Source organism: Lagopus muta, chromosome Z (genome assembly GCF_023343835.1).
Source record: "Lagopus muta isolate bLagMut1 chromosome Z, bLagMut1 primary, whole genome shotgun sequence".
NCBI classification, from domain to species: Eukaryota; Metazoa; Chordata; class Aves; order Galliformes; family Phasianidae; genus Lagopus; species Lagopus muta.
Window position 1 is genome coordinate 11,821,736 of NC_064472.1, and position 27,894 is coordinate 11,849,629.

The 27,894-nt window shown below is 39.5% G+C and overlaps 1 protein-coding gene across 1 annotated transcript; it reads left to right on the top strand.

Annotated features, from left to right (window-relative positions):
• Window positions 1-14,411: 14,411 nt before the first annotated feature.
• Window positions 14,412-27,390, top strand: IL7R (interleukin 7 receptor). The gene is made up of 8 exons (XM_048931911.1): window positions 14,412-14,648; window positions 19,434-19,572; window positions 20,841-20,995; window positions 21,739-21,893; window positions 22,260-22,434; window positions 22,866-22,956; window positions 24,799-24,874; window positions 26,253-27,390. The coding sequence occupies exons 1-8, from the start codon at window positions 14,549-14,551 to the stop codon at window positions 26,745-26,747; spliced, it is 1,386 nt and encodes a 461-aa protein (XP_048787868.1). The 5' UTR covers window positions 14,412-14,548; the 3' UTR covers window positions 26,748-27,390.
• The last annotated feature ends 504 nt before the right edge of the window (window positions 27,391-27,894 follow it).

Here is a 27,894-nt window from a genome sequence, read left to right on the forward strand (position 1 = left end):
GTTTTTAGAGTAAAAGAGGTCATTTATAAACAAATGTGCAGTTTGAAACCAAAACAGCAGATTAAATAACCAATGAGCCATTATTGCTGCAGAACACGGACACAATTTCCTTTAAGATGTGCTATTGACACCAACTCTGCTCTTTTGGACCTGGTGAGGGTTTGGGAAATGTGCTATCTTATCTTCTAGCAGCTTAATTCATTACCTGTGATATTTAGAGCTGTACATGAGCACATCAGAGCTCTTGGAGGCTTAGTTAACTAAGCTTGTGGCAGTGTTGGTCTTATGTTTGCAATATTAGCAGCCTAAGCACTCTGAGATTTAGAGAATAGGCTTAGCTGTTAAGTAGACTTAGGTGTTGTAAATGGAGTTTTCATATCTGCATTATTCATTGGTGTTTTTAAATCTAGAGCCAAGAGCTGACACCAGAACTGGATGAAGTTACTCACTTGTTCTGTATTTTGAAGTACAAAGTCATTCTCATGTAGTAGAGGTTTGCAAATTCTTACATTAGATGGAACAGAATTGGACTTGCACAGTATTTTGACAAGTATTTTACCAGAGGTTTTCAGGATAACACTGCAATAGTGGTGGGTTAATGAAGTATCTGTATTAAGCCATTGCACAAGACTAGGCTTTTAGCTCAGACTCAGAATGGTGTAAATGATTAGTTTTTTAGCTCATATGATACATACAGGGCTCTACTCTGCCCTGGTAAGGCCTCATCTGGAGTACTGCGTCCAGTTCTGGGCTCCCCAGTACAAAAAAGACAGGGATCTCTTGGAAAGAGTCCAGCCACAAAGATGGTGAAGGGCCTGGAGCATCTCTCCTATGAAGAAAGGCTGAGTGAACTGGGTCTGTTCAGCCTTGAGAAAAGAGGACTGAGAAGGGATCTAATCCAGGTTTATAAATATCTGAGGTGTGGGGGCCATAGTGGTGAGGCCGGACTCTTTTCAGTGGTGAGTGGAGACAGGACAAGGGGAAACGGCCGGAAACTGCAGCATAGGAAGTTCTGCACAAATGTGTGCAAGAACTTCTTTACAGTGAGTTGACGGAGCACTGGAACAGGCTGCCCAGGGAGGTGGTGGAGTCTCCTTCTCTGGAGATGTTCAAGACCTGCCTGGATGCCGACCTGTGCGACCTGCTGTAGGGAACCTGCTTTGGCAGGGGGGTTGGACTCGATGATCTCTGGAGGTCCCTTCCAACCCCTACAATTCTGTGATTCTGTGATAAAACAGAAGTCAGGAAGAATTTTAGAAGGTTGGCTAAAGTTTTGTTCATTTCTATTGCAGGCATAAAGCATATCTGTATTAAAGTAAATAGTTTGACTCCATGTGCAGAATCTCACCTGTTTTCTGCAGTGAAGTGCCAAGAACACTGATCTTGTTGTACATTCATGTTTTTTTAAAACTTTATGGGGAATTAATAGTTAAGCTGAATTCACAAGATACTAAATTAATCTTATTCTAGCAGTACTGTATTCTTAGAGACTTTACTCCACAAAGGATCACATAGTATAGCATAAATACTCAATGGGTGTAGTTAAAATAGTTTAGGGAAACAAAAGCATCAAGCTTAGTTGGGGAAGAAACTATATATCTTAACAAAACTTCCAATATATGTAACGATATTCTTCCTCCTTAGCCCAAGAGTGCATGAACATGAAAAGTAGGCAACTAAAAGATGGGAATACTTACACAAAATTAAAGATGAAAAACTACAAGTTTTATATTCTAAGCAGAGAAAATGTCTTCACTAATTTTCATCTGGCTGATTGAACAAATGTATTCAGCTAGACATACAATAGGAATAAAATAGATAAATATTATTGGAGAAAGAGATGCATAATAGATGCATAATACTGAGGTATGGGATAAGAATAACCTTACATTGTCTAAGTAAAGGTAAATTGAAATGGTATTTTCTCACTTCCACTTGTAATGGCCAAATTTAGATATGCCTGTGTAACTCTCACTGATGTGAAACAGTCTGTGGCATATTCCCCGTTGTTCTGGCTTCCTCTGTTAATTTTCTAACAGACCTTGTATCTTTTTTTTCTAGAGGCATATTTTGGCAAGCAGGACACTGTGGGCTGACTTAACTTGATTTGAGTAGGTTACACTTCCATCACACTCACAAATACAAAGTGACCTAATTTAGATCATGACTTACTGTTGAAATGGACTTGATATTCATGCTTGTGTGAAAGTAAGGTGCTTTGGAAACCTTTGAGACAGCCAAAATAAATGATGTGAATGTCTCAGTAATTTCTGAAGCAGCAGTGACTCAGATATAATCACTTACATATTTGATTTTAACATAAATGCTCAAAATAACGTTTCTACTTAATGCAGTGTTTGAGATATCCATAACAGGTTAATTTTTTCCCAAAAGATGGCAAGACATATTTTGAGTCTGTTGCAGTGCTGGAGGACACCTTCATTGTTTTTCTTTTAGGGTTCTGTTTTTGTTGTTGTTTTTTACAAATGCAGTATTAATTAGACCTTTTTTTTTTTCCTTTTTTTTCCTGCCATTTTGGTTCCAGAGCAAGTTTTCCCTTATTTTGTCCCTTTCTTCATTGTGTGTGTAACTTACACTGGAGGTCTAGAACATGAAGCCAGGTTCAGTTAGCCCCTCCAGTTTAAAAAATTATTTAAAAAGTGATACTGCCATTGCAGGGGGAAGCTGTGATTTTTATTTTCTTCAAACTTGCTGCTGTTCTATAGTTCTTTTGTAGTTCAGCTGGCATTTTGAACAAAACTAGTGAGTAGTGCTCACGAGAATACAGTGAGAGAAAAAGGAGAGGAAGGACAGAAACAGAAGCCGTCAGATCTCAGAGATGCACTGAAAAAGGTGTTGAGACCTACTCTCAGACAGCAAAAAGACACAGTCTGTGTCTATATTGCTAAATAAAGTCCAAAGACTATCCTGACCTGATTAAGCACAGGCTGGCTGGTAATCAAGATGTTTAGGATCAACCTTTTAAGAGCACAATGGCTGCCTTCACAACATATCACACTCGAACATAAATCTGCTCCAGGGCTCACATGATCCCTCTGTTTTTTCAGTTCAGAGTTTTGTGTGACCATCCATCAGAGCAGTTTTGCTATAGCATGAGCTTAGAGATACGTGTTGCAATACTTGCAGCTATTATGCTTGGCTGCATTAAGTGGCATCTAAGGATGAAACAACAACTGAAATTTTGGTGGAAGATTGTGGAGAGTCAAAACGACTACAGTCCCATTCATGCATCTCTAGACATTAGTTTGGAATTGTCCTACAGTGCAGCATGGATGGACACTGTATGAGAGCTCATTACAGTGGTCCTAAAGGGGGCACACATTTACCTAGCAAGTCAGTGGAGCGGAAGGTTTGGGGAGCAGTGCTCTAACTGTCTTTCCTGAGCTTTCAAAACCTATTTAAATGTACCTTGCCTGACTTTGACACTTAAATATTACTTTTTTTTTGCTACGCATCCTTTATCTCTGTAGCATTTGAATGCTCATTTTTATCACTAATCTTCAAAAATGTATTTTCTATTTCAGTCCAATGTCTCCAAGACAGGCAAGCAGAGACAGCAGCCTGACACCTGGTTCTTAGATAAAAAATTAATGAAATGATAAGTGTGTTCTGAAGAATTAGTCTGCATTGCACGTTAGTTAGATTTTCCAGCATAGAACACTTGGAAGAAAATTGTCCAGATGGGAAGGGAAGGGAAGGGAAGGGAAGGGAAGGGAAGGGAAGGGAAGGGAAGGGAAGGGAAGGGAAGGGAAGGGAAGGGAAGGGAAGGGAAGGGAAGGGAAGGGAAGGGAAGGGAAGGGAAGGGAAGGGAAGGGAAGGGAAGGGAAGGGAAGGGAAGGGAAGGGAAGGGAAGGGAAGGGAAGGGAAGGGAAGGGAAGGGAAGGGAAGGGAAGGGAAGGGAAGGGAAGGGAAGGACATTTTGTGTCTTGCCAAGCATGTGACAGTACATTTTGAAACTACTTCAAAAGAGATATTTCTCTTCATATGCAATTAAATAACTGTGTACTGCTGAACTATGAGAAACACATGGGCCACAATCATTCATTCCCAATGTGTACAATCAGCAGCAGGTTGCCTGCATGCTAGTAGCTCATTAGATGAAACAGTTCTAACACATAAACCACAGGCAAAAGTGTCACGTCGCACCCGCACTTAAGTGAACCACTTGTATATCTTAAGGGTAACTAAAAATTCGACATTGGTCAATGTTTTTTTCGGAAGTATCCTTATTCATATTTACACAATGAAACAGTTTATCAAGTGATGAGTTTGAAAGAGGCGGAACAAAACACAGTAAGATGTATTTTTGTATCTCTTTGAAGATGGGAAACTTTGCATAAAAGATGTTATGTGTTATTTGAGGTAATCAGCTGGAGATTGTCATCTTAAATAGCTGTCACTGACTATATTTTCAGAAGTAGTAAATTCCTACAGCTGGTTTGCAGGCACTAGTTTTTTGTGAGTTTACTGTAGATGAGAGGTTTTCAGAATAAACTGCATGACAAATATTAGCGGAGCTCTCAAACCCATCACTATATATTACTCAGATTATTATTTTCAAATAAATTTTTGAAATAAACTTAGCCAAATTTCATTTTTGCCAGTCAATCACAAACTGATTCAAAGACACAGAGAAGTATTTATGATTCACAGACTTCATTTCCACTTTGAATTAGCTGTTTTCAGGGTGTGTTTCAGTCCTTTGCATGTTTAGTAATTTGCATGGAGAACGCACATTCCTTTTTGCACAAAGGGACAAAATGAGAGGGAAATGATTAACACATGTTTTGGTTCATACATTGATAACAATTGCCATCACATCCAAGTACAAATGTTTGTAGCAACTACATAAAAAACAACTTTCAGTTATTTACATAAAACAAATACTGCTCCTACAACTATTGCTTAATAATATACAAAGAGAAGAAGAATGCTAGATGGGTCTGCTGCTCACCAAAGCCCATGAAAAAAATCCCACTGTTGCAGCTTCCCACTGCCCCCTAAGCATGAGAAACAGCTTTGACAAATAAGTTATCAATCTCCTGTTTCCAAAATCTCTGTTCTGAGGCTTTCTAGGTTAACTACATAACTAGTTCCAGCCAGTTCAAGTGGTTTAACTCTCTGTAGTCCTCCATCTGTTATCTTCTTTGCTGATCACTATGGTTGAACCCTGTTTCAGTAGCTGAGTACGCTTACACTGGAACAGAAAATTTCAAGTATTCAGCCCACATGAACTTTGCAATTTTTATAGTGGTAAGAACATTTTAATATTTTTATAGATAAACTTGTCAAGTAATTAGTACTGGCTGTGCTGTGTAAACAGGAAAACAGTTTTTTGATAGCTTCCTACCTGAACCATTTTCGTGTTTGCATGTGTATATGAGTTGATTGTCAGGAAACTTCAAGATTCTGCATGTGTTGGTTAAAATACCACTTCTGTGACAGTGTAAACCATGGTCAGATAGCAAAGGAGCTCGGGGCAGATTCAACAAAACTATAGAGGACCAAGAACTGCATAACTGTGGCAGAGATAATGTCCTGCTTTGGTGCACACCATGTTCCCACACTACATCCATTGTTGCTCTGCTCAGCTGCATGACTGAAATCCACAGACAGATGGTTTTACATAAGTGAACAATTTTAGGGGAAATAGAGAGAAGCTGAAATAAAAGTGGAAATCCACACTTCTTGAGTTTAAGAAGTTGCATTTTTGGTAAAGGCTTTTTGTGGTTTCAAAACTGAGCAGAAAGGAAAGTTTTTGGTATTGTTTTTATTATTTTCTAAGATCCTGGTTCACAATCTATCAGTGCTTGGGGCAGCTACTATTTCTTCAGTGAAAATATGTATTCATTCATCTATTCCTTTCAGCTACTAGTTACTGCTAATGAAATTGCCTTCATTAAGTATGCAGTATGGCAGAATTAGAAATTACTCCAAAACATGCAGTTCTGGTAAATCAACAGCATTTTTTTCAAATCTTCTTTCCTAACCTACCATGTTAATTGTCTAATTACCCTTCTGAACCATTTTAACTCTTTGAATCTGATGGACAAATGGAAGGAATATGTGGCTGAGGTTTGAGATACTGGGCTCCTGACAGGATTCACAGTTCACATTTCTAGGTGGGCTTCCTCTCTAATAATCACTTAGCTAAAAGACAAACAAACAAACAAACAAATAAAAGTGAGTTTTGCTATCTGCAGTCTCAATTCAGTGTGTTGTAAGTACCATGGTTCCTTTTACTTTGTTTTTGAAAGCAAGTTTGGGATGATGTCTGCACCCTCTTTACTGTGAAGCTGAAGGTAAATGCAACAGACAAAAGGAAACTGTGCAGCCAACTTGCAGTGGATAGAGAGACATTGGCATACAACACCTTCCTTATCCTGAACGCCCTTAAAACCTGTACTTAGCAATGTCAGCACTTAAATGTAAACAGACAGAAATAGTTTATTGGCTATCCCTTTTTGACTTCTTTGTAGAATAAAATCAGCATTCCTCTTACATAGTCTAAGTCTCAAAGAAGTCAGTATGAAATCACTTTCAGTACAAGGCATTTCTGCCAAGTGTTATTATACATTCCACTTCTCATAATTGTTGAGAAAATATTCCAGGTGATCAGTAAAACTGTCCAATGTAACAAGGAGCTGGGAAAAGAGGTTGTAAAATGAGAAGAACGCTATTTGGAGCAGTATCTTGGTATACACTATTCCTCAGAAGAAACTATGGACGGCCTTTTCTAAAATAAGCCCTAAAAATCAGAAATCCATTTTTAGTTGCTCAAATACACAGTCAAATAGTTAGAAGTTCTGACCAGTTTGTAACAGACCTATGTAGGATGCTGAAGAGCTATAAAAATCAAGCTAAATACTCATTAACAAATAAGTTATAATGGGATTTTCTGAAGTTTTCCAGTCACGGAGAAACATGAATTCCAGTGGAAGGAGATTTTTCTCCTCATTCACTTCTATACTTTGAAAATCTTTCCCTAGAATGGGAGCTAAACAGAAAGTTTCAATTTTGAAAAACATTGTCTACACAACCTGAAAGATGAGAAATTTAAATGCAATAGCTGAGGAAGGGCAAAGCCATGATTCTAAGAGCATTTGTAATGCATGACCCTTGCTTGTACCTGCACGGGTTTCTTCACATCAGATATGAAGAGGTGATGAATATTCCAGGTTTCGAAATAAGTTTTTGGTGACAGAAGCAAATAAGCAAATCACTGACAAGGAATGAAAACTTCTGTTTATGTTATAAATATGATTAAGTTTGCAAAAAGTATTATAAAATTTTACCATACACATTAACATAATCATCCTGGCTGCATCAGTGATTGTGGATTATGATGCTATCTTGTTTTTCAGTGATTATAGCATCAAACATATATAAACCTCCTGATTTTTCTTTAAGTGTGGTTAAGTCTTTAGAAAATTGTTTGGTATATTATACTGGGAGTGTGAAATGTGCATTTCAGCAGCTGCTGTCTGTTGTTGTTTTCCCACTTCATTCATTCAGTATTCAAATTTTTGCTTCCCTCCTTATTTTTCTTTTCTCTTTCTCTTTTTTTCCAACTTTTCTTTTTCCCAGGCCAGGTTGATTCTGTGTAGGTTGGCACTGTTGGCACATCTAGTTGTGAATACAAATGCTCTGAAGCCAATAACTTCCATTGCATTTGTATCTCACTGAGAAACTCAGCCTGTACTGTTTGTCACTGAAAGTGAAACCAGGGAAGGAGGTATACTTGTTTTCATGTTTTGTTTCAAACTCCACCTCAGGCCAAGGTCATTGAAAGGTTGGGCAACCTTCATAGCCTGTAAGCAATCCCTTGTTTATTGCTTTTCAGAACTTTCACACCAAGATTTTGCACAGGTTCGTGAAACTAACAAATTTATGACATCTTTGGAATTTTCCCTTCATCTGGACTTCAACATTCCTCCCTCTTGCCCACATAGAGTGGGATCTGAAATAACTTTTTGCCTTTTATAAGAAACTCAGTGCTATGCTTATAAGTCCAGACTACAGTACATAATGTTAATATGCTAATTATAGAAGCATAGAATTATTAAGGTCGGAAAAGACCTTTAAGATCATGTAGTTCAATGTGCAATCCATAATCACCATGTCCACAATACTATGTCCCTAATCAGTACATCTACACTTTCAGTGAAAGCCTCCAGGAACAGTGACTCCACCATCTCCCTGGGCAGCCTGTTTAAAAGCATTACAATTCTTTCTGAAAAGAAACTTTTCTTAATATCCAACCTGAATTTCCCCTGGTGCAACTTAAGCCTATTACCTGTCTTTCTATCACCTGTGAGAAGAGGCCAACACCCACCATGTTACAGCATCCTTCAGTTGTAGAGAGTAATTATGTCTCCCTTGATCCTGCTCTTCTCTGGACTAAACGATCCCAGTTCCCTCAGCTGCCCCTCTTAAGATTTGCATTCCAGGCCCTTCACAGCTTCACTGCCATTCTTTCAACACGTTTCAGTGCCTCAGTGTCTTTGTAGTCTGGGATCCAAAGCAGAACATAGCACTCAAGGTGAGACCTCACCAGTGCCAAGTGAAGAGGAACGATTTCCTTGCTCCTGCCGACTACATTATTACTGGTACAAGCCAGGATGCCATTGGTTTTCTTGGCTACCTGGGCATACTGCTGACTCATGGTCAGCTGGCTGTTCACTAATAACCCCAAATCCTTTTTCTCCTTGCAGCTTTCCAGCCATTCTTCATCAGTCTTGTAGTGTTGCATGGAGTTGCTGTGACAAAAGTGCAGAACCCTGCAGCTGGTCTTGCTGAAGACCATGGATACAGCCTATGCAGAACCCTCTGGAGGTCTTCCATCTCTGATTGTCAATCAGATCCAGCACATATCCAGCTTTTATCTGTGGAATGGGGTCAGCATGCAGAAATCCCGTGGCTAAATATTAAGTATCCAGGCTGTTGTTATATGCCTAAAGACTGTATTCAGCCAAATCCAAGTAATTTTTTTAGCAGTTCAGATTTTTAAACTGAAAAATAAAGGAAGTTTTTATACCAAGTTCATTAAAAAGAAAGAAAATTCAAGCATATTTAATTTCAAAATTTCAGGAATCCAGTTAATGTATTTTGCAGAATTAAAACACATTCAAAAATACTTCATTGTCACTGAAACTATGTGGTTTTTTTCCCAACAACATGTTCAAAAATTGTTGTTGAGCAAACTTGGTCCTGAGTGAGCAATGTCTGGATCTGACGTTCCTTAAGACTTAGAGAAAATAATGTAAAGGCAGTCTAAGTTTTATTTCTTATGCTTTAATTCAGGCTGTGGAAAACAAATGAATTTTTTTTTCCCTCAGCATTCCCTAAAGACTTAGGAACTTAAAAGCATGCAAAAGAACCCCAGAAGTATTAGTATGACTGTTCCTGTTGCTGCTCTTGCTGTATTTGTTCAATAGAGGGGAAAATATCAGCATTTTTAGCCCCATGTATAGTTTTGGGGAATGGTCTCATAATATTTGAAAGCCTGACTGAAGTGCAAACCACTCCTGTTTTGCTCTTTACCCAGCAGTTTCTTTTTTTAAATTTTTCTTAATTCTTTCAGTGTCACAGGGCTCCTTTATTAATAAATTTAATAGTGCTCCGGTAGGAAATTCAAAGTAACAATTTCAAGCATCAATACCTCAAAGACAAAGAAAGTGCAAAGAAATTGTGAAAATTTTCTGCTCTTTCCTCCTTTCTTCAGGACTGGAATTGGACTAAGTACTTTCAACCCTGCACTGCACACTGTATTCTAAACCTCAGTGTAATTTGGTGATGGAGAAAGCAAAATGTCCTCCAGAGTAACTGCATTCAATTAATTCAAGTAACTGCATTCATTTAATTCAAGATTTAATTCTTACTAGAGCTGGTTTCTTATCTAACATATATACATAACCTTTTTCTCTCTCTGAGGCATCAAGTGTTGTTGTCCATGGTGATGTTGCCTTAAGCAACACTTCCCACTTCTGGATGAGCAAAATACCAAGAAAAACAATCCTGAGGCTAAGAAGAGGTCCCTCAAAGCAGGTCAGAATAAGAAATGTCAAGAAACAACAACAAAAAAATGTGAATTTCTTGTGTAGAAGTCCTCCTTCTCATTGCTGAAGCTCGTTGGATGATTTCTGCTACTGAGCGTATCTGGTAAAAAAAGAATAAAATCTAAACTGTATTTGAGTAAATATTTAATACATCTAGCAAGAGTCTGCTTTATTACTGACTTCAGCTTTATCAAACTCTTTCCTAACAGCAGCAACAAAATAATAGCAATCGTGTTTTAGTCTTCACCAACACTTAACTGTAACTTACAAATATGATTATTTGTTGGCACCTGGATTTTGCATTTATTGAAATTATAAAATTTTGTTTTAGAGCTGCATGAATATCCCAATTTTTCTTCCTGTCAACAACAACAACAAAACAACCTTTGGCAGACTTTACAAGTGCTGAAGTTTAAATTTAAAGAATATTACATGTATTAAATTTATGCACAATTTAAATGCTGTATTGAAAGAGGATGGACCTAAATAGGTGTCAAAATCTGTCCTGAATTAGCACCCATGGCTCATTGAAGGGAAAAGATATTGTACCATCCTTCTCTCCATTCCACCATCTTCTTGAGGTGCAGGGCAGAGCAGGACAGGTCAGGTGAGGCAGATGGACCAACGTCCTTGCTCTGTAAAGAAATGAATTTATTAATAGTCCAGGGAACAGAAAAAAAAGAAGAAAAAAAAAAAGAAAAAAAAACACACATGCCTCGTCCATAGAGAGAGCCAAGAAGCCCAACAACTTCTGCTAAATCTTACTGACATGAGAAATATTCCCTCTCAGTCCTAAGCTGGGTTGTGATTTCACCTAAAGTTATCTGTCTAGAACACACCAAATGAATTCTTCACACACAAGGATGCCTGTGTCTTCTGACTGTCAGACTGTCTATATGACCTGTGTCCATACTGAGATATGAGGACCTGTCTAACCTGGCATCCACAGATGGTGATGGATCTCCTTGAATTGACAAGTTTGAGATGGATAGGTGGTAAAATGATGACATTTATCATCTTCATATTTCTAAAAAAAATCTAGAGTAAATTGAGAAGTCTTTTCCTTTTTTTTTTTTTTTTTTGGAGCCAAAACAGAATTTAAACAGACTTTGTGTCCTCAGGGTACTAAAAAAAATGGGTGAACAAGCTGTATAAAATGTGACAGTGTATAAATGGCTTGCTTGATTAGTCATAATCACTGATTGAAAGGCAAGTGGGAGCACAAGAAATTACAAGACCACCTGTAGCAATCAGTGGGAACTTCATGACTGCATGCACTTAAGAATCACGGGACACAGAAAAAAATTCCTTGCACAGTGAAGTTATCACCTGGCCTTAGACTATAGCCAAACGTGTCAGAAGGCTTGGGATAACTCAAAAATGCTAACAGTGCTGAGACAGTGAGAACTGGCACACCACTGGGAAGGACTGCTATGGTTTTGCTGTATCAACCAAAGCCTTACCTGTTTAAAAGGTTATTGCTTTAAACCATTCTTTTTATATACCTTTCTAATTTTCCTGATCCATCAGCTTTCCACAGGATCTCAGACTGTTACAACAGAATGAACAAATGTATCCCTCTGCTCAAATTTTAAGCCTAGATTCAGGAAAACGTCTTTTTCTTTCTTGTATAACATTGAATTAGGAAATAGATGCAGAGTAAACTTATAGCAGAATAAATGCATAGCAAAAAAAGGTTAATTCTGTCTCCTTTCCACCCCTTGAGTATTAATACTTCCGCTATCCTAAAATTTGGACTCTCATAAATTTGATTTCCCATATCTAGTACATTAGAGGAAGACAACAAAGTGAGACTGATGGACTCAAATGCTTCTTAGAAATCAAGTAACTTCTGAAGCAAAGGCTGAGAAGTAAAACAAAACATATTTTTGCTTCTGTTTTTTTATTTTTACTAGGTTGGCTTTTTTTTCTTTTCATTGTGGTCCCTCATTTCCCCACCCTGACAAAATGCAGCTATGACAACATGGAAATCCCCTCAGCAGCACAGCTCTGTTAATAAGATTGCCTGAGGTTCAGCCAAAATATTATTTCTGAAAAATCTTTTTCTTTTAGTTTGCTTCAGCTGAAACAGGAAAAAAAAAATGATCGAAGTGATAGCCCACTTAATTATAAACAAGGCAAAGTTAAAGTGAAAAGGTGTCATTTCCGGGCAGCAATCAGTTTGCCCAGGAAAGCCCTCCTTTATTGACATTTCTAATTGAAAATGCAGTAGAAATTAGCTTACTGATTTCTAGAATAATATGATACAGAATATTACTAAGCCAGATGCAGGTGTTCTTTACCAAGAAAGGACAGTCCTTTGGGACATGAATTCACTGAGACCCAATCTCCGATTCACATTTGTGGTCAACAGGCTTGACATCAAGTACAGGAAGGTCAGGAGTGAGAGATGAGAAGCCAACTACTCCTAAAGTCCTGCCAGTTAACTAGGACATCTGAAGGGGCATATTTCTTGAGGGAATGTTGTAGGAATGAAGAGGTTCCCCCAATAACCCTGTAGGCTCCTCTGGATTGGGCCTGGTTAGGACAAGAGGAGGCCATTTCCAGTGGCTGCATGGCCCTGCATCCAGCCCTGTTTTTCTTTGTACAAGAGGTGGCTGCAGCCCAGCAGATCACTCCTGTGCCTGTGAGTGGGATGGATCATGGAGATCTATCTAGCAGATGTTTACCTCCATGTTACCTTGGGTTCTTTTTGTGTTCAGTGGAGAGAAATTAATGTGTTTAAAGGATTAAATTTTGTCTTTTGAATGCCTTACCAAAAGGGGGCATTTCTTTCCATTAAAATAAAGCTAGGGAGCCCAGAAACTCCCCCAGTGCCCCTGCCTAGAGCAGGGAGCTACACTGGAAGATAGACCTTAACACCCAGATGAGAAGGATGCTGGTCTAGACGTGAAGGTTGAGTTTTCATCCTTTTGGTGAGTGGTTTAAATTCTTTGAAAATGAAATGTGAAAGCCACTGTGGGTTGTATGTTGCACTTTTTATAGTGTCATGACTTCTCAGTTTGCTTGGGCATTGTTACCAACTTTTCCCTCAGTTTCCTTCATGTCTGCAACATAAAGTTTTTTTTGGTGCAGCCAGTGCTGATCTGGAGCTTGTTCTCCTCTTTCAGGTCTTCTGCTCACTTGTAGCTAGCCACATCAGTCAGCTGTAATACGTACCAGAGTACATTGATGTATACAGCCAGAGAAAGTGTGCAAAGGAAATATTTAACTTTGTCTCCATCTTTTTTCTGCCTTTGCTTTGTCCAAAGCCTAAAAAAAAATGTGAGATGTACCACTTTTGTTCTCAGAACTGCATTTTGCAGGATTAATCTTGTAAATAACCTTTTTTTTTTTTTTTTTTTGTCAACATTGCCTTATTTGTCCTTAGAATCATAGAATCCTCAGTGTTGGAAGGGACCTTTAAAGGTCATCTGCAATGAACAGGAATATGCACAGCTAGATCACGTTGCCCAGGGTCTGATCCAGCCTTACCCTGAAAGTCTTCAGGGATGGGACATCAACCACATCTTTGGGCAACCTGTTCCAGTGCCCCACCACCCTCACTGTAAAAGACTTTCCTTATAACCAACCTAAATCTATCCTCTTTGAGCTTGAAGCCATTCCCCCTTGTTCTATCACCACAGATCCTGAAGAAGAGTCTGTCCCGTTCTTTATTTTAGTTCCCCTTTAGATACTGAAAGGCCACTATCAGGTCACCACACAGCCTTCTCCTCTCCAGGCTGAACAGCTCCACTTCTCTCAGCCTGTCCTTGTAGCAGAGGCGTTCCATTTGATGGATCAGTTTTGTCGCCCTCCTCTGGATGCACTCCAGCAGGTCTCTGTCTCTCCTGTACTGAGGATTTCACATCTGGATGCAGTACTCCAGGTGAGGCCTCATCAGCACAGAACAGAGGGCAGGATCCCCTCCCTCACCCTGCTGGCCATGCTCCTTTTGATGCAGCCCAGGATACGGTGGCTTTCCAGGCTACGAGGGCACATTGCTGGCTTGTATGATGCCAACACTTAAGGAATAAATAATAGTAATTATAATTAGCATTTTATAGCTGGAAGATTTTTCTCTCTGGTACCTGTGTATCTCCACTGAAAGGAAAGCAGATATGAGGTCTGAACCATTTTCTCAGGAAAACCAGCAGCAAAAATCTCACTAGATCAAATAAGAACATAGTCCATGAAGCTTGCTCTTGACCCACTGGACTTCATCAGCATATTCAATGGGCCTGATCCAGAAGGTCCTTAATTTTGAAATGGGAAATATATTTCAAAGTAAAAGCTCTGCAAATATCTTCTCTCTGGCTTCCTGCTCTCTGCCACTAGTCATCCTTGCCAGTATGTTTACATTTCCCTTGCCTGCGGTCTCTTTATCAAGCAATGGGTTTTTTGTTCTGCATCTAGTATAAAGTCAGTGAGTGAGGGTTTCACACACACACGTCCTGCACACATGCAGCATGCTCAGAATGACACGGACAAGTACAGTATTGAGCATTCTCATCTTGTTTCTTCATACCACTTTTGGGGAAAGTGGTTACACTTCAGGAGATGGTGATGGTGAGTCATTTCATGTTCATCTTTGCACTCTTGTATGATCTTGAAAAGCTGAACTAAGAGCTCAAAAATGCAACTGCTGGGTTGAATATGTTAGTGTTTTAGCCTCCATTCTCTTTGTTTTAGTGCCAGTACTGGAAATGTATGCAGAGCTGAAGGCTTATCTGTTTCATTCCCAAATCTTCTGTCCTTGCAATGTTCAAACTTGTATGAAATGACAGCCATATGCAGAAGCCATGCAAGATCAGACCTGTTAATCCTTTCTTGCTGCTTCTAGCATTTGTGTGAGGAGTTGCACCTATGAGTAGGGTGCTGCTTGACTCTTCTGCAGCCTAGGATCACTCTGAGTTGCCATCAGAGAAGGCTGAAGTACTGGCTTCTCTTTCTCTTGCCAATTTCCTCCACAGAATCTTAATGCAGCTCAAGAGTGACCTAACCTGTTTCACTAAAAAAGAAAAACTTTCTTCTTTTTCTTTAAACAATTGTGGAAGTTGTATGTAGGGATAGTCCTAGCCTCTGTCAGTGTAGTAGCTGAGACCAGGGGCTTCTCACAACTCATCACTAAGAATACTAATCCCTTATATGACAAAGAATTGAAAACTAACTCAAAAGTTAGTTTAAATTAAATTAAGCTTTATTGCTTAAATTAAATTAAGCTTTATTGCAGGTTTAACTGTCTTATCTAGACAAGTGAAAGTTGATTAGAAGCATCAAAATTGAAAAGCAAAACACAAAAAGTGATGATAAAATCCAGTCTTTAAATCTGCTATCCCTTTTCTCAAAAGGGATCTCAAAGGGATTTACAGATTCTCTATCAGCTCTGTTAAACGTTTTCTGATACGAACAAACAGCAGTGAAAGAGCTGATTGCATTTTTCTGAAAGACATCGGCTGTCACTCATTGCTAGCTATAGGACACCAGAATTTTATTGCGTGGGAACAAAAGTGTCTTCTGGTTATTAGGAAGGTGATGCTCCCATGGATTTAATGACAAGGAATATCTTGCTTGATTTTCATGTATAGTATAGCATTACTACATATGTGTGTGTATACAAAAATATATTTTCTCATACAGACATAGACAGGGTATGCATAGCAAATTTTTGAGTTAGAGGAAAACAGAAAAGAGCTCTGAATTGCAACTTTTCAAACTTGCTTGTTTCATTTCTGTTTATATTTTGTTTATACAATTTTCAGCTTCCTAGAGCCAGATTTTGCAAAAAGCTGCAGCAGGGAGAGGTCAGTGCCAGTGATTTATAGCTGATGTCACTGATATCCTCAGGGCTTCCCAACAGCAGAGGGGAGAAGACCTCTCCTTGATTTCATCACTAGCTTCCAGTAAACCATAACTAATATTTTGCTTAGAAATAAAGAGAAAGATGCTCAGAAAATCCACACAGAGCAACCACCAGCTGTTACAATTTATTCATGAGTGCCACAGATTTGGCCAACAAATTAGAGAAAAAGCTCATTTTGGCACTTGCCTTCATCTCCTCCTCTATGATGAGTGGCAGGCTGCCTTGTCAGAAATGCTTTCTTGGCTCCATCCCTGGCCTGGAAGAGCAGCCCCAGGCAAACTACAGTGGAGCAGCCATGATCCTGCAGGTGGGCACAGGCAGGGGCAGGGTACCATAAGCAGGATGGCCAGCATCAGTGGCCTTCTTCTCCGCACTTGTACAGCTTGTGCAATCCACAGCAAAATTGTTATGATGAAAACAAGTCCTTCCAGAATCAAATCAATCCTAAGTCCAGGTGACGGACTGTCTGCTGCCATCAGCACAAGAGATATCACATGGCTCTGTCCATGGAGATGGTCACTTCTTGACTTCGCAGACTCAGTCACTGAGCATGCAGGCACTTATCAGTGCCTTCAGTTTTACACATTGTGGTTAGTCATAGTGGCTTTGAAGCATAAAGCTGACACACAAGAATAGCCTCTGCTAGCACTCTTGGTAACGGCTTGTAAGATTCCTCCTGTGATTTGAACATATCTGCTGGATATTGGCCAAACCCAAGGGATGACCATTTCTGAAAAGATCAGTTTTTCTTGCACTGTAATAACTCTGTAACAAGTCCTGTCTTGATTTCTGTATTGCCAGGCTCAGATATCTGTCTGGTCTGGGTTTCTCAAAGAGAAAAAATTATTATCTTGTAAATTTTTAATTGTGTATTGAGTCCTTAGCAATGCAGTTTGTGTTGGAGTCACTGAAATTGTTCATGTAGTGGACACATTTGCATGCTGAGTTTCTGAGGGCTAGGGAAGGGGTATAACTGAGGTGATGCACATTTGTATCAAAAAGAATCACTCAGTCCTTGGAAAAAAAACACAGTAAAAGCATTTCAAAAGTCATATTTCATTCACAATCTTTATTTATTATATGTCTTATGATTAGGATATTATTTCAGTGAGTAAGGAACCACATTATCAGTTATGTGAAAGTTCAGAATGAAAAAGACAAGGTTTTCCATCTGCTCAGCACCGAAGACTCTGTATTGTTTAAACATTTACAGTCAGACTGACAGAGATTGGCTTAAAATTTCTGTCAGTTTTCAGCAAAACTGTAGCAGATAGATGAGAATATCAGACGGATATGCTATGTTTGAAAATATTTATCTGTTTTGTGTATTTATATGAAGTGTGGTATATGAGATTTTTATATTCAGAAAATACCCAGCAGCATCTCTCTGCTATATTAAAGTAAGATCCATTTTTGTAGCTACATGTCTGTCCAGACCTCTCAGAGCTCTGTCTGTCAAGATTTTCCCTGCATGAAGCTGCTGCAGGCCTTGCTCTGGAGGTGCACGAACTTTTGTGTCTCTTTTAAATGCGGTAGTCAAAGAGGGTGGCCCTCTACCTACACTGTCTAAGCTGCACAGAGTGTTTCCTCAAACATGCAGCGCAGGTGGAAGATGTCCTATGTCAACATCTTTCATCTTTTTCTTAGCAACTCCCTATGGGACAGGTGACACCAGACCTGCAGTGAGAAGGGAAGTCCTGGAACAGCTTCTGAGCACCAGCTGCTTCCAGTGGCAAACAGCCACTTTTAGCTTGGGAGATAGATCAGAGAAGCATCAGATGTTCTCATCCCTCCTGCTCACCAACACAGGTGCTAGTGGCAGCGGCTCACTTCTCAGTCCTGCACTGCTTTTGCCTATTTTTCTGGATTCCTGAATGATTTTTAAATTACTTCCCTTACTCCAAATGCATATAAGGGGAGGGATTTTCCATTGGAAATGTTTCCATGGGCGTTTCCCCATACTGTAAATACAAATACGTGAAACACTGATATCCCTGGAGAAGTCCAAGTTTTCTTCACACTGAAAGAGATGGCATGGAATGGGCACTTTGGAGAAATGGGAAGTAGAGGGCCAAGAAAATAACTGGAAGTAGTCCCTGGACATGGAAATACGTTAGAATATTATCACAGCTACGCTGAAACCCTGGTGGAAGGGATAGAGGCATTCCTGCCTTGACAATCCATTTAAGGGCTTGTAATAACTTCTTCATTGTCTGCTTGGCTACAGCACGTGGTATTTCATGAAATCAGGTTAAATTGGCAGGTGTGCCAGGGAGAAGTCCTCTCAGAAACATCAGCTTTTGTTTCATTGACATCATATATGCCTAGTGTAGGACATGAGACGCATGCTGTTAGTCAAATCATGATTGTTTTATGAGTCATCAAAGCAAATTTGCAGGAAGGCACATGTTCTGGCTGAATGTCTGAGCTTTCCCTCCTCAGTCCAAGTCTGTGACATTTAAGAAGACTCTACAGTACAGTCAAAACATGCTGTGGTGCTTAATTGCTTTGTGACACAGTACTTTTATTTTCAGAAAAACTCATATAATTCCCCAGGATTTTCAGGAACGGTGGGACTGAGCATGGACAGGGCAGAATCAGGAGGAGGCTGCTGGGTGTTGCTGGGATGTCTGGTGCAGGCACAGTGCTGGCAATTGTGTGCCTCCTCTGCTGTGGGGCTTTTGCTTCAATGCTATGAGTGTCTCATATACTTCCAGGTTGTTCTGCACTGAAATTCTTGTACAAATAAGTTCTGTTAAAACTAGCCTGTGCTTATAAGCAGATATTAGCCTTGAACATCAGCCCCAGGCACCTTTGGCAGCAGCTCTACAGTATATTTCCCCAGTGCTTATTTCTGCGCTCTTTATTTTTGAAGGAGTTTTGGTCCTTGTGTATGACTCCTCTTTTGTGTCTAAGGATGGCAGCATTTTGTGGTTCCTAATAAAAAACATGTTTGAGATAGTTCTGAGATGATTTTCGGGTGGAGAAAGTCCCAATTTTACTTGGTATGAAGATCATCTGCAACTTTTACAGTGACAATGCCCCATACCTAGCTCAAGTTTTGGGGGAATTAGGAGGTAAAGTGGACAAGATATTTTCTCCATTTTCATAAGAAGACAGGACTATTCACAGAGATTTCAAGGACAACAATGCTGTCCCCCTTTGCTCATAAGTAACAGAATAGAACAGGCATAGGTTACACCAAACTGTGATGAAGTGTTGTTTGATGGTTTACAGACTGGAGATGCCATATGTGCCTCAGTGCATACCAAGTGGACAAGTTTCATTGGCATGCACAGGGAGCAATCATGGAAGATGCAAGTGTCCTTTAATTTAATTTTGAGCAAGCTTTCTTTGCTTCTTATGGAACAGACAGGCTGATCTTCTTCCTTTCATGCAACCATATAAAGAAGCAATCTTCTTTACAATGAAGCAGCAAATTGAATTCATATACCATTTGCTTCAGTAACATCCTATTAATCTCTCTTTAGGGACCTTCGGAGATGATGAACCTGATAATTTGGACATTGACTGTTTCAGCCAGCTGGAATTTAAGGATTCCTATAGCAGCTTGACCTGCAATTTCACAGAGCTGCCTCCTCACAACACTAACTATACCCTGGCTGTGTGGTAAGTGCTCTCAGCCTGTCCTTTGGTAAACTTCTGGGAAATTTAAGAACCTGTGAGTCACACTGCCAAATGTTGGGAAACAGGAGCAGAAAAACATAATTTAGTTTGAGTGCTTCACCAAATTGAAATACTATATTTAGTGAAGAAGAGCTCACTGAAACAGAATCTAACCCTGGCAAGAAAAAAGTCAACTGAAGGATCTGTAAAGGGCATTATGACATCTCCGGAACTCCTCATCTTCCACCCATTGCTCTGAAATATTTGTAATTTCTGGTGAAGCTGAGCATGAAATGAAAGTATTTTTCCTTTATGTTAAATGATATTAAAAAAAAAAAAAAAGAAAAAAAAAAAAAAGAAAAAGAGAGAATTCAGATTTTCTACTGGAAATATCATTATCTATGTCAAGACAAAATTAAAATTAAGCAACTGTCTTTGCACACATGCAAAACAACCATAATGAAATCAGTATACAAAAACAGGAGAGTTACCAAACACATCAGTCATTCTCACTTGCAGCTGTGGCCATGAAGCTCTTGCACCTTATTTTTTAACTGATACACCTAGATGATGAAGTTCAGATTTTGTTTCTGCAGCATACTTCTGCTTTCTCTCTGTCTGATACTCCTGAAACTAAATGTACTATGGCAGCAAGCAAAAGTCGATTTTCCTTCTCTTTTGCACCTTACTATTCTAATCATTACTTTTTCTTTTCTCCTCCTACCTAGTTTATTTTTCTGTTGACATGCATTTTACTCAGGATTTTGTCTGAGGTTTTATGGCAGTCCACAAACACAAGAGGTGCACAGATGGAAGAACAAGCAGACACATTTCAACTTCTGAAACAATACCATGAGAACCTCATGGCTGAGCTGACCACTGATATAATGCCAATATGGTCAACAGGAAATTCCTCATTACCATCAGGGAGTATCCATACATATAACTTAATATTTAAATATGGCAGCAGTAAGATCATTTAAAAAGATATATTAACACATTCATCTCCAATTAATAATTACTGTTGTGAACTGATTTTTTCTTGGAGAACTCCGGGACTCTCACTGTGACTCATATCACTTGATTGTTATGCTCAAATACCATGAGGAAAAGCATTATCTATCTTTCAATCTCCTTATCTGCATGATATTTTTTCTTACTTAATATGGTGTCACATTTCATTTTATTTGAAATTAGCAACAAGGATTTTTCCCATACAATTTTACAGTAAGACTGAGAAGAAACTAATATTGTATTGCTTTGGCCAACAGTACCAAGGAAGACAGCAGTTACCTGTGTTTCAATATGGAGAAACAGGAAGATGTTTATTTTTTACAGTTCACCGACATACTCTCAAATAAAGACATTTGTGTGGAATATGAGATAAAGAGAAGGGTCTGCAGGAGTCTGATTGTAACTGACATTGGTAAGGCACTGAGCATTTTGGACATTATTAGTGTATACTCATTAGTGGAAGGAAATAAGTTTGTTCAGGGCAAACTTAAATGTCAAGGAAGGGATGAGGTCTGGATTTGGGTATTGATAGTGTGTGATGCTTCAAAGCCTAACATGATTAACACCCATTCAAAACATGCATCTGAATTCTGGCTGTTAATAGCCCAGAACTGGATGTAGATTAAATTATTATGCAGTTGGTCAAAGCAGCTAATCCTGATCCTGGGTGTATTACTAAGCAGGGACATTTTATTCATCTCTTACTAGGACTTGCACAGTATCAGGGCTTATTAGTTCAATTCTATATTGAGCTCAGCAGCAATTAGAAGTCCCACACAGTGACCATAGAGTTGAAAGATCTCATTTTTTCAAGCTTTGCATTTTGGTGGAGCCTGTGGTGCCAGTGGTGCTGGTGGGGCACTAAGAGCCCAAGAATGATCACATCAAAGCCAGTTGGGACATGTCTAAGGAACTCAGGAACTGCTTTTCCAAGAATAAATGTGACATGCCACATTCTTAAGCTGTTCTGGGACCAATCCTGATTCATCTGGTCATCATTAAGTCCCTTTTGGGACCAAGGTGTAATGCTGAGCTGACCTAAACACAAAGTTAACCCAGCTCAGGGCAACCTTTACTCTCAACCTACATAGTTATCCTTAATGGATTTTAACTTGAAAATGACTCCATGATATCTTGGTTTGTTATTATTTGCAGTCAAGCCTGAGGTACCATTTGACATAAACATAACGTACCAAAAGGAGGCAAATGAATATCTCGTTCATTATAGTACACCACACTCACGGAAGAAATATTTAAAGGATAAATTAATACACCAGATAGCCTACCGGCAGGAAGAAAGCAATTGGAAGGTAATTATATATTGTTAAGATTACCTAATTTCTGAAATTAAATTTTTTCATGTAAATATCAGTATCATGCAAAAACTCTCAGATCTGCCTTTCTCAGTTTTCCAACTGACACTTGGAAAGGAGCAATATTTGGCATTCTGATAGTCAAAGCAATTCATGGCTAACAGTGTTCTTGTCTGTTATTCTCTGGGCTACAGAGTTTTCATTCATTTGTACTTGGGCTTTGCCATGGAAATAGAAGACATAACATCGTGAAGAAACAGTATGAAGCTCATTACCAACAGTGTAATAGTAATAATGTTTGCTTTGGTGGTTCTGCTCTTATCTTCTATGCCTATTAGTAATTGCATTTTTTTATGTGTTTAGACCATAGAATCACCATACCTACAGATAAAGTTACTTGGAAAAAACCTCGAAACGGATGCATTGTATGAGGTGAAAGTACGTTCTCAGCCCAATGGAGATTACTTTAAGGGCATGTGGAGCGAGTGGAGCACTTCGAAGAGATTCAGGACCACAGGAGAGTACTCCACAGAGAACTGTACGAGCAAAAACCATTTTGGTCCAAGACAGCTAAGGGGTTCTCAGGCCACAGACTAGTTTTTCCTGGCAGCAGTAGTGATGAAAGCATGGGGAGGGATGAATTAGTGCCCATAGCAGTTCCAGCCCTTGGCAGCACCGAGACACAGTGTAAGCTGGGAATCATATCAGTGCTGCCATAAGGACACAGCAGAGCACATGGTGCTTCAGTACAGCTGGGAACCAGCCTGAAGCTCAGCTAAGACTGGAGCCATGGCTACCCAATATCACTTTCGTGGAGTCAGTGAAATTCACCATTGCTCCAGACCAGTGGTAAGAAGGTACAGTGCTGGGCATTCATCCCTAATAGATTGTCTGAGGTGGCATTACAATTAGAGTGGCTAGCAGTGAGGCACATAGATGCACTGACAGATGTTCTGTGTTTGCCTTTAGATAGCAGCATGTTCATGATTATACTCTCCGTCCCAGGATTCATTCTGTCAGTTGTCATGATTGTTCTGATCCTAACATTTTGGGAAAGCAGGTAATGGTAATCTGGATCTTTTCATATGAGAAAGAAAGTTGCTAGCCAATCCTGTTCTGACAGTTCTATTGCTTTCCCTGTTGTACCTGTGAACTATTCTCTTCCCATTTCTGAGCCTCTGTACCATGCCAAAAGCAAAGAGTAGAAGAGAGAAACGCGCGAAGCAGTACTGGCAGGCAATAGTTGCCCTATTACACCTCTGCTTCAATCAGACGTTAATCGTGGACTTGAAATACTGAGACCCTCAAGGATCTGAAGCCACCATGACACATTTACATAGTCAGTGTCTCACTGGAGGCATATTTGACTCAAGAGCCTCAAGCAAGATGCAGAAAAGAAAGCAAACTGTGGGTTTTAGTAAAGTTCTGAGAGGTATGGAAACTGCATAGTGGGGAGGTTGCCTCTTTTTCTTTCACAGTCTGAGTCAGCAGGACTCTGCTTTTGGAAGTGGGGGGCATTGCTCTCTGCAGCAAGGACTTGATGTCAGCTATGAACCCAGCTGGGTCCACATTCATTTGTGTGGCAAAACTGCACAAAATCCCTGGCTTTTTTTGTATATATTGGCTACCAATAGTAGATAAGTACCTGTTAGTAGACAAATTTAAGAAAATAAACACATGCATGGATAATCTGGTAGAAATGGAATCTAAATGAAAAACTCCCAAAACACAGGAGATGGACATCCAGCAAGGTGAAGGCCCAGGGCTGCATGGAGGCACTCAGCCTCTGCCCGTGGCAGTTCTGCTGACATCTTCAGGGATGTCTGCATGTGAACCACCCTATTGGGGACAATATTTGAGCTGTGCTAACTACTGAGTTGCACATGGGGATTGCCTTCCCATGTGTTTGGGTGGCATCAGTTAAATGTCAAGAATACTTTTAATTATTATACATTTTAGACACCTGAATTGTCTGCCAGGGCATACTCTCTGGTGTTGTTTAATTTACAATCACGGATGTAGCTTGAGATTTCTAGCTCTTGCTCTTCAGTGTTACTGAGCACCTGTAGTTCTCCAACTTTGCTGGAAGTTCTGCACGTATAAAACTGCTGAAAAAAGCAAGTGTTGAATCTTTTAATATTTATTTTATTATTATTATTATTATTATTATTTATTTGTATTTGTTTGTTTTTATATTTTTGTATATTTGCACACATACGCAAATACCCGTATGAAGAGGAATATAGATTTGTACGTATCTGTGATATTATAATGTTGCTGAGACAGTGCTGATATATTTGGCTATACTTATATTACTGCAATCTTGATTTTCAGGCAGGCTGTGTTGCTTGGATGTATCATGGCTAAGGGTTTCCACAGCACCACAGCATGAGAACTTTGCTAGAAGTAAGAAGAGATCTATGGGACAAAGCTGTACCACAGATACCTGAAGCACAGGAAAATGACTATGGGTTAGGAAAATACACAATTCTTTGGTTAATGTGAATATGCAGAGGCAAATTTCTGCAAATTTGCACTTTAACCACAGCCTTTTTCTTTCACTTACAGAAAATGGTACAGAAAAGCCCAGTTAACGCAACTAGATGCAAATGAGATCTTTGCCAGCACTATTTGCTGCTTTCCCAGTACTCGATGAAATGTCTTTCTTTAACCGAGACAGTCCATGCTCTCAAAAGAATAGTGACTTTTAGGTGACCTTTATATCTCCTCTTCTCTTGTCTTTGCTTTTTTTTTCTGGAACCTCCCTCAGTCATTACTGTGGGTAATGCAAGCCACTCCTAAGGCTTTGTGAGAATTAGTACAAATAATACAATGTGAACATCTCAACGCATCTCATTTTTGCTGCTGTTGAACCCCATGATGTCTACTGTTGCTCTTTCAGGATCAAGCCTGTTGTGTGGCCAAACCTTCCTGATCACAAAATAACTCTGGAGCGACTGTGTAAAAAGCCAAAAAATGTATGTATTTCTACTGTCTTTTTCACTTAATTACAGACTACTGGAAACAAAATTTATACTCATGACAGAAGGAACATGCCTTTGCTGCACAACCAATTCACCTTTCAGAAATGACTACATTCCACACAAGAGAGCTAATATTTGTACAGGCAGATGCTAGTGAAAGGTATAGACATAACAGACAATTCAACTAGAGCCTGAGTTTTGGATTGTGCAAAACAACTATAGAGGGCTAAAGAACTTGATATGTGAAGAACAGTTGAAGCAATTGGATTTTTTTGTGGGAAAGAGAATGCTGGAGTGCTAATCACAGTCTACTGATAACTAAATGGTAGGAAGCAGTGAGATGCTCTCTTCACAAGAATCCATGGTGACAGGACAAGAAGTAACAGGCCAGCACTGCTTCAGGGAGAAATTCATCTGGATATAAGAAAAGAATCCTTTGCTATGAAAACAATTAAATCTAGTGGATTGCACAGAGAAGAACTAGAATATTCCTTACTGGAAACACTTGAGTCTTCGCTTGACAGGGACCTGAAAAGCCCAGTTTAAGGTCCCCTTTTGGCACAAGGTCAAACCAGGTGTATTTCTGTGGTCCTCTCCCCCTGTGGCATTTTAGTACTATTATGAAACTGGTCGTGGAGCTGGATGGGAGTCACTTTGCCAACTTCAGACATCCCTGGTGATATCCATGTACCCTTACATGGCCAATAGCATTGCTCATAGACCATGGAGCACATCAGCCCTTCTTTTCCAGATAAAAACCTGGTGGTTAAATGGTACAAACTATAACAGTTAGGATTAGTTGATTGCCTATTATATCTAGTTTTTTTGTTTTTTGTTTTTTGTTTTGTTTGTTTGTTTTGTTTTGTTTTTGTTTTTTACTAAGGAACTCATCTGCTCTGTCCTTTCAGCACTCTAGCTGGTGATTTACTATCAAGTTCTTAATTTTTAGACTCTCCCATCCTCTGTGCTCCCTAGTGCAAAGATTCCTAATGTATTTCAAAAAATGGTAACATTTAATTTATCACATTGCTAAATTAGGAAGATAAAGCTGAAAGGAACAACCAGGTTCAGCACCTTCATTCCTGTGAAACAGCCGGTGTGCAATGGATAAGTGGCTCCAAAAAGTCTACCACATTGTCCAATGATGCTACCAGCAGGAGATCACAGAATAGATTCAGATTAGCATACAAAAAGTTATTAAGTGGTGTTGTATTTAATTCTCTGCTAACCTACCTTTTAGTCTGTTCAGGGTTACATTCAGAATTAAAGAAATAACAAACACCCTTGTAAAATCAGACAAATTCATGTAACATCTTTTCTGTTACGCAGAGGGCTACTGTTAACTGAACATGCTGTTCCTTTTGCCATGCAGAATTTTGATATAAGCTTTAACCCAGAGAGCATCGGTTATGTTTTTATCCATGAAGTGGATGGCATTCAAGCAAAAGCCGAACAGGAAAATTTTCTGCAGCCACCATCTACTCCAGAGACTGATATTTCACCAAAGCTTAGGAGTGGATCAGACCTGAAGCGAAGCCCTGCAAGGATTGACAAAAGCAGCCTGAACCTGTCTATGAATTATGGAGGTATCTGGTCTGCAGAGGCTCTTCATGGACTCCTTGGTAGCAGCCAGTCTACAGACACTGCTGACACCTGCAGCTCTGGCTTGTATGAGGTGTGCCACAGCAGCAGGGTGCCTCTGTGTGATAATGGCTTTCACCTTCCTTCTGCTCCTGCCTTGGATCCTCCTGGACAACCTGGACCAGAGTCCCAGAATGGCAACATGGTGCCACCTAACACTGAATTGAAGGCACCAAGCGATGAAGAAGCCTATGTCACCATGTCTAGCTTTTACAAAAATCAGTAGGCCTTACAGATATCATGAAACACTGCCTTTTCCCTAGAACAAGCAGGATACTGAAGCTCTCTATTTTGTTCTCCTGTGTTCTGTCTCATCTAGTTCTCATCTCCACCACACCCTGCTCACAATGCAATGCTGTATGAAGATGTGTGGGTTCTGCCTTTCTTTGAGTGGCCCAACTTCTGCCCTCTGTGTCCCAGCAGAAATCTCCACTGCAGAAAAAATGAAATTTAATTTAAACTGACTTCAGATCTGATAAATCCAGAGCAATGACACTGCACCCCTAGACAAGAACAACAGCATATCTAAGAGATGTGAAGCCTTCTGTTAATGCCTAAACAAGAAATATGGCAACAAGTTCAAGTGAAACTGATCTGATCTTTCTCACACTAGACCAAGAGTAACTCCTCTGCAGTTGGTGAAGTCCAGAAGTTTGCAAAACTTATGGACAGTGACAGTAAATGAGAGTTGCTATCAAGCATTAGTTACCTGGGGATTCAGAAGACTGACCGCTGCAAAGGTAGTTGACTGAGCCCCCAGGAAAAAGCACATGGAATCACTTTTAGAAGATGTCTTCTCAGACTGATTTTTTTGAAGGATGAAAACAGCACAAAACTGAATATACCACTGTCTTTGCTATTGGTATAAACATACCCTAGAGCTAAAATCAGCATCTATACATAGTTCTGCTACAGTCATGTATTAAAGACCTTCAGTATCTCCTGTTGTGTATTTGCAATTTTTAGCTAACAAAACAAAATCAATGAAAAGCAAAGTCCTATCTCTTTGTGTAACTGAATTGGGGCTATAAAATGCATGTTGCTTTCTTTTTCTGAAGCTCTTGTGCAAGCATTAATGCAGCATGCAAGTACTTTCCAGGACAGAAGGGATGTTCAGGCAATGTTTGCTCTCTAGAATTATCACGAGTGGCTGTGTCTGCATAAGAATACTTTCAATTGGGCCAGGTACTTTTTTTATGTGGTGTCTGGCCTAGGAATATGAATGGAACATCACAAACCTTTCCACTGATCCAAAGACCTGTATTTCAAAAACAGAAGCTTGTAAATTGCCTGGAGGTAATGTAGTTTTAATGTTATGACCCAGGAAGGTACGCCGTCCCTCCCCATTTGTCCTTCTGGACTCTGTGCTCATT

Bases quoted from the DNA above. Each gene is read 5' to 3' on its own strand.
- IL7R (XM_048931911.1), top strand. From the start codon at position 14,549: ATGCTCAGAATGACACGGACAAGTACAGTATTGAGCATTCTCATCTTG. The intron at 14,649-19,433 runs GTGAGTCATTTC...ATCTCTCTTTAG, and splicing joins CACTTCAGGAGATGGTGATG to GGACCTTCGGAGATGATGAA. The intron at 20,996-21,738 runs GTAAGGCACTGA...TATTATTTGCAG, and splicing joins TCTGATTGTAACTGACATTG to TCAAGCCTGAGGTACCATTT.